Source organism: Heteronotia binoei, chromosome 10 (assembly GCF_032191835.1).
Source record: "Heteronotia binoei isolate CCM8104 ecotype False Entrance Well chromosome 10, APGP_CSIRO_Hbin_v1, whole genome shotgun sequence".
In the NCBI taxonomy this organism is placed as follows: domain Eukaryota; kingdom Metazoa; phylum Chordata; class Lepidosauria; order Squamata; family Gekkonidae; genus Heteronotia; species Heteronotia binoei.
The window spans coordinates 103,402,721-103,409,129 of NC_083232.1; the positions used below are offsets into that span (position 1 = coordinate 103,402,721).

Here is a 6,409-nt window from a genome sequence, read left to right on the forward strand (position 1 = left end):
GGCCCCTCCAGTCCAACACTCTGTGTCACATAAGAGGAGTCATGTTGGATCAGGCCAATGGCCCCTCCAGTCCAACACTCTGTGTCACATAAGAGGAGTCATGTTGGATCAGGCCAATGGCCCCTCCAGTCCAACACTCTGTGTCACATAAGAGAAGCCATGTTGGATCAGGCCAATGGCCCCTCCAGTCCAACACTCTGTGTCACATAAGAGGAGTCATGTTGGATCAGGCCAATGGCCCCTCCAGTCCAACACTCTGTGTCACATAAGAGGAGTCATGTTGGATCAGGCCAATGGCTCCTCCAGTCCAACACTCTGTGTCACATAAGAGGAGTCATGTTGGATCAGGCCAATGGCCCCTCCAGTCCAACACTCTGTGTCACATAAGAGGAGTCATGTTGGATCAGGCCAATGGCCCCTCCAGTCCAACACTCTGTGTCACATAAGAGGAGTCATGTTGGATCAGGCCAATGGCCCCTCCAGTCCAAATCTCTGTGTCACATAAGAGGAGTCATGTTGGATCAGGCCAATGGCCCCTCCAGTCCAACACTCTGTGTCACATAAGAGAAGCCATGTTGGATCAGGCCAGTGGCCCCTCCAGTCGAACACTCTGTGTCACATAAGAGAAGCCATGTTGGATCAGGCCAATGGCCCCTCCAGTCCAACACTCTGTGTCACATAAGAGGAGTCATGTTGGATCAGGCCAGTGGCCCCTCCAGTCCAACACTCTGTGTCACATAAGAGAAGCCATGTTGGATCAGGCCAGTGGCCCCTCCAGTCCAACACTCTGTGTCACATAAGAGAAGCCATGTTGGATCAGGCCAATGGCCCCTCCAGTCCAACACTCTGTGTCACATAAGAGGAGTCATGTTGGATCAGGCCAATGGCCCCTCCAGTCCAACACTCTGTGTCACATAAGAGGAGTCATGTTGGATCAGGCCAATGGCCCCTCCAGTCCAACACTCTGTGTCACATAAGAGGAGTCATGTTGCATCAGGCCAGTGGCCCCTCCAGTCCAACACTCTGTGTCACATAAGAGGAGTCATGTTGGATCAGGCCAATGGCCCCTCCAGTCCAACACTCTGTGTCACATAAGAGGAGTCATGTTGGATCAGGCCAGTGGCCCCTCCAGTCCAACACTCTGTGTCACATAAGAGAAGCCATGTTGGATCAGGCCAGTGGCCCCTCCAGTCCAACACTCTGTGTCACATAAGAGAAGCCATGTTGGATCAGGCCAGTGGCCCCTCCAGTCCAACACTCTGTGTCACATAAGAGAAGCCATGTTGGATCAGGCCAGTGGCCCCTCCAGTCCAACACTGTGTGTCACATAAGAGAAGCCATGTTGGATCAGGCCAGTGGCCCCTCCAGTCCAACACTCTGTGTCACATAAGAGGAGTCATGTTGGATCAGGCCAGTGGCCCCTCCAGTCCAACACACTGTGTCACATAAGAGAAGCCATGTTGGATCAGGCCAGTGGCCCCTCCAGTCCAACACTCTGTGTCACATAAGAGAAGCCATGTTGGATCAGGCCAGTGGCCCCTCCAGTCCAACACTCTGTGTCACATAAGAGAAGCCATGTTGGATCAGGCCAGTGGCCCCTCCAGTCCAACACTCTGTGTCACATAAGAGAAGCCATGTTGGATCAGGCCAATGGCCCCTCCAGTCCAACACTCTGTGTCACATAAGAGAAGCCATGTTGGATCAGGCCAGTGGCCCCTCCAGTCCAACACTCTGTGTCACATAAGAGAAGCCATGTTGGATCAGGCCAATGGCCCCTCCAGTCCAACACTCTGTGTCACATAAGAGGAGTCATGTTGGATCAGGCCAATGGCCCCTCCAGTCCAACACTCTGTGTCCCATAAGAGGAGTCATGTTGGATCAGGCCAGTGGCCCCTCCAGTCCAACACTCTGTGTCCCATAAGAGAAGCCATGTTGGATCAGGCCAGTGGCCCCTCCAGTCCAACACTCTGTGTCACATAAGAGAAGCCATGTTGGATCAGGCCAGTGGCCCCTCCAGTCCAACACTCTGTGTCACATAAGAGAAGCCATGTTGGATCAGGCCAGTGGCCCCTCCAGTCCAACACTCTGTGTCACATAAGAGAAGCCATGTTGGATCAGGCCAGTGGCCCCTCCAGTCCAACACTCTGTGTCCCATAAGAGAAGCCATGTTGGATCAGGCCAGTGGCCCCTCCAGTCCAACACTCTGTGTCACATAAGAGAAGCCATGTTGGATCAGGCCAATGGCCCCTCCAGTCCAACACTCTGTGTCACATAAGAGAAGCCATGTTGGATCAGGCCAGTGGCCCCTCCAGTCCAACACTCTGTGTCACATAAGAGGAGTCGTGTTGGATCAGGCCAATGGCCCCTCCAGTCCAACACTCTGTGTCCCATAAGAGGAGTCATGTTGGATCAGGCCAGTGGCCCATCCAGTCCAACACTCTGTGTCCCATAAGAGGAGTCATGTTGGATCAGGCCAGTGGCCCATCCAGTCCAACACTCTGTGTCACATAAGAGGAGTCATGTTGGATCAGGCCAGTGGCCCCTCCAGTCCAACACTCTGTGTCACATAAGAGGAGTCATGTTGGATCAGGCCAATGGCCCATCCAGTCCAACACTCTGTGTCCCATAAGAGGAGTCATGTTGGATCAGGCCAGTGGCCCATCCAGTCCAACACTCTGTGTCACAGAAGAACATAAGAGAAGCCATGTTGCATCAGGCCAGTGGCCCCTCCAGTCCAACACTCTGTGTCCCATAAGAGAAGCCATGTTGGATCAGGCCAGTGGCCCCTCCAGTCCAACACTCTGTGTCACATAAGAGAAGCCATGTTGGATCAGGCCAATGGCCCCTCCAGTCCAACACTCTGTGTCACATAAGAGAAGCCATGTTGGATCAGGCCAGTGGCCCCTCCAGTCCAACACTCTGTGTCACATAAGAGAAGCCATGTTGGATCAGGCCAGTGGCCCCTCCAGTCCAACACTCTGTGTCACATAAGAGAAGCCATGTTGGATCAGGCCAGTGGCCCCTCCAGTCCAACACTCTGTGTCCCATAAGAGAAGCCATGTTGGATCAGGCCAGTGGCCCCTCCAGTCCAACACTCTGTGTCACATAAGAGAAGCCATGTTGGATCAGGCCAATGGCCCCTCCAGTCCAACACTCTGTGTCACATAAGAGAAGCCATGTTGGATCAGGCCAGTGGCCCCTCCAGTCCAACACTCTGTGTCACATAAGAGGAGTCGTGTTGGATCAGGCCAATGGCCCCTCCAGTCCAACACTCTGTGTCCCATAAGAGGAGTCATGTTGGATCAGGCCAGTGGCCCATCCAGTCCAACACTCTGTGTCCCATAAGAGGAGTCATGTTGGATCAGGCCAGTGGCCCATCCAGTCCAACACTCTGTGTCACATAAGAGGAGTCATGTTGGATCAGGCCAGTGGCCCCTCCAGTCCAACACTCTGTGTCACATAAGAGGAGTCATGTTGGATCAGGCCAATGGCCCATCCAGTCCAACACTCTGTGTCCCATAAGAGGAGTCATGTTGGATCAGGCCAGTGGCCCATCCAGTCCAACACTCTGTGTCACAGAAGAACATAAGAGAAGCCATGTTGGATCAGGCCAGTGGCCCCTCCAGTCCAACACTCTGTGTCACATAAGAGGAGTCATGTTGGATCAGGCCAGTGGCCCATCCAGTCCAACACTCTGTGTCCCATAAGAGGAGTCATGTTGGATCAGGCCAGTGGCCCATCCAGTCCAACACTCTGTGTCACATAAGAGGAGTCATGTTGGATCAGGCCAATGGCCCCTCCAGTCCAACACTCTGTGTCCCATAAGAGGAGTCATGTTGGATCAGGCCAGTGGCCCATCCAGTCCAACACTCTGTGTCACAGAAGAACATAAGAGAAGCCATGTTGGATCAGGCCAGTGGCCCCTCCAGTCCAACACTCTGTGTCACATAAGAGGAGTCATGTTGGATCAGGCCAGTGGCCCATCCAGTCCAACACTCTGTGTCCCATAAGAGGAGTCATGTTGGATCAGGCCAGTGGCCCCTCCAGTCCAACACTCTGTGTCACATAAGAGGAGTCATGTTGGATCAGGCCAGTGGCCCATCCAGTCCAACACTCTGTGTCCCATAAGAGGAGTCATGTTGGATCAGGCCAGTGGCCCATCCAGTCCAACACTCTGTGTCACATAAGAGGAGTCATGTTGGATCAGGCCAGTGGCCCATCCAGTCCAACACTCTGTGTCACATAAGAGAAGCCATGTTGGATCAGGCCAATGGCCCCATCCAGTCCAACACTGTGTCACACAGGGGCCAAAAACCCAGGCTCCGTCAGGAGGTCCAACGGTGGGGCCAGGACACTAGAAGGCCTCCCACTTAGCACATAAAGTTGTATTAACTTGGCAAGGTTGTGGATCTTAGGAGTATGCGCACCTTAGCTTATAACTGCAAGCATCCTCAGTACTAACGCCAGACAGCTGTAAGCTGCTGCACCTCATCTTAGCTCGGTGAACTCAATGAAACGAAACACACAAGAGGCTTTTTTGGTGCTTCGAAAGTACTAAAAACTCCTCATGCTTTTCCACGCCATACTTCTGGAAGCCCGACAGGCCCCCCGACCCAGGCACATGAAGCGCCCCCTCCCTCCCTCCCTCCCGAGCCCCGCCCACCACTGCCTGCGGCCTCCTCCCGGCGGGTCCAGGAGAGCGGAGGCGGGAGACTCCACCTCCCGGGCAAGGAGAGGCCGCTCGGCCTGCGGTCCCCCCGCCCGGCCCTACCTGGGCCTTCATGTCGGCGCCGACCCGGTCGCCGGGCAACCGCCAGAGTTTGAAAGGCCCGCTCCTCGGAGAAACACCCGGCGCCTGGTGACGTCACAGACGCGCGCCCGCGGGGATTGGCTCGCCTCCACGCATGCTCAATCCGAGGAGGCCGGCGCAGGAGGGGAAGCGATTGGAAGCCCCGCCCCCTCGGTTCCCTGTCCTGCTGCCGGCTTCAGTAACTTCCCGATGTAAGAAAGGGCAAGCGCCCTGCTGCGGAGGGGGCGTCGTGCGTGTGAGTCGTCTCTGTCATCTGGAGATGGGCAACCTGGCTGTGGCACCATGCCCGGGGCTTGCACAGTCAGCGCTTGACCAGGTTGCCTCCCAAGGAGAGGAGAAATGATGCGATGCTTCCCCCGGCAATCCAGAAGCCTCCTGTCCTGCTGCAGGCGGTGGCTCGGCCAAACTGACATTACAGCCTGCTTCAGCCCTGGTCCCACCACTCTGCAAGCCCAGGCAGGATCGGACCCTTTTGGCATCTTTAACGCCTCGGCTCTAAAGGGGCAGTGTCATCCACAGGTTGCAGCAGTGCCCAGCCAGGAGCTTTCTCGGGATCCAGCCCCTCTCAAGTAAGCTGTATAGCTGGCAGAATAATATAGTTAGCAAATAAACACAAGGCTCTAGGGTCTAGACCAGTGGTCCCCACCTTTTTGGCCCCAATTCAGCCCCCCCCCCCCGTGGCACCTCCTCCTTCCCCCCTGCGCAGCCTCTTAAAGGTACAACTTGACTCCTACTTTGTTCTACTGCTTCAGACCAACACGGCTGCCCACTTGGGTCTATCTTCCCCCCATTTTCTTCCTCCCTCCTTTACCACCCGCCCCCACACACACACAGCCTCGCCGACTTCTCCACGCCATTTTCACCATTTCCAGTACAATGTAAAGTTCTACAGTCCCAAGGGTATAAAAAGTCCTATACAATTCCTATGAGTGCTCTTCCACAAGTACCAATGGGACTTTTCTTGAACAAAAGACAAGCTTCCATAGTGGAGAAAAGGCCAGAGGCCATGTTCTGTTGGAACTAGTTGTCTGAGATACTAAGAGAAAGGACAGAGCTCTTGAAGAAGACACTAAACTACTGCTATTGGAAGAGCAAGTCAGGCTCAGGGATCCTTTTCTCCATTGTGGAAGCTTGTCTTGTTCAAGAGAAGTCCTATCGGTTTTGTGTAAAATAATATAGTTTGCAAATGTTTTTTTTGGGGGGGGGGGTCCACTTCTAAGCTGTCTTTTTCAAGACTTATTGCATAGTAAGTGCAGGATTCAGGTCAGCTAACATGGAACAAGCCTCTATTTTATTTCGCTTGGTTAGTTTTATTTATATGTAGCACATATCCAGGGAGGTTGTGGAAGCCTTGAATTGCTCACGGGAGGCAGTTTGTGTGCCGGTGCTGATCGAGAAACAAAATTGCTGAAGACCAAAACATTGAGCTCTGGCAGGCCTTCCATGTGGATATATTTATGTTCCTCTCCCAGGCAAAGCAGACACAGATCATGTTAATCTGTTTTTGCACTACAGCAAATGCATTTCTTACATAGCACTTTTTGAGCCAGAAGCAATTCAACAAACCCAACACAATCCCTCACCACTTCAAAGTTAGGA

At 53.6% G+C, this 6,409-nt stretch overlaps 1 protein-coding gene across 1 annotated transcript in view; it reads right to left on the reverse strand.

Annotated features, from left to right (window-relative positions):
- Positions 1-4,880, reverse strand: part of CENPC (centromere protein C) — a 69,512-nt gene extending 64,632 nt beyond the window's left edge. Inside the window, exon 1 of the mRNA XM_060247845.1 lies at positions 4,772-4,880. Coding sequence (XP_060103828.1) covers positions 4,772-4,783 — 12 coding nt within the window. The 5' untranslated portion in view covers positions 4,784-4,880. The remainder of the gene's footprint in view (positions 1-4,771) is intronic.
- Positions 4,881-6,409: the final 1,529 nt, after the last annotated feature.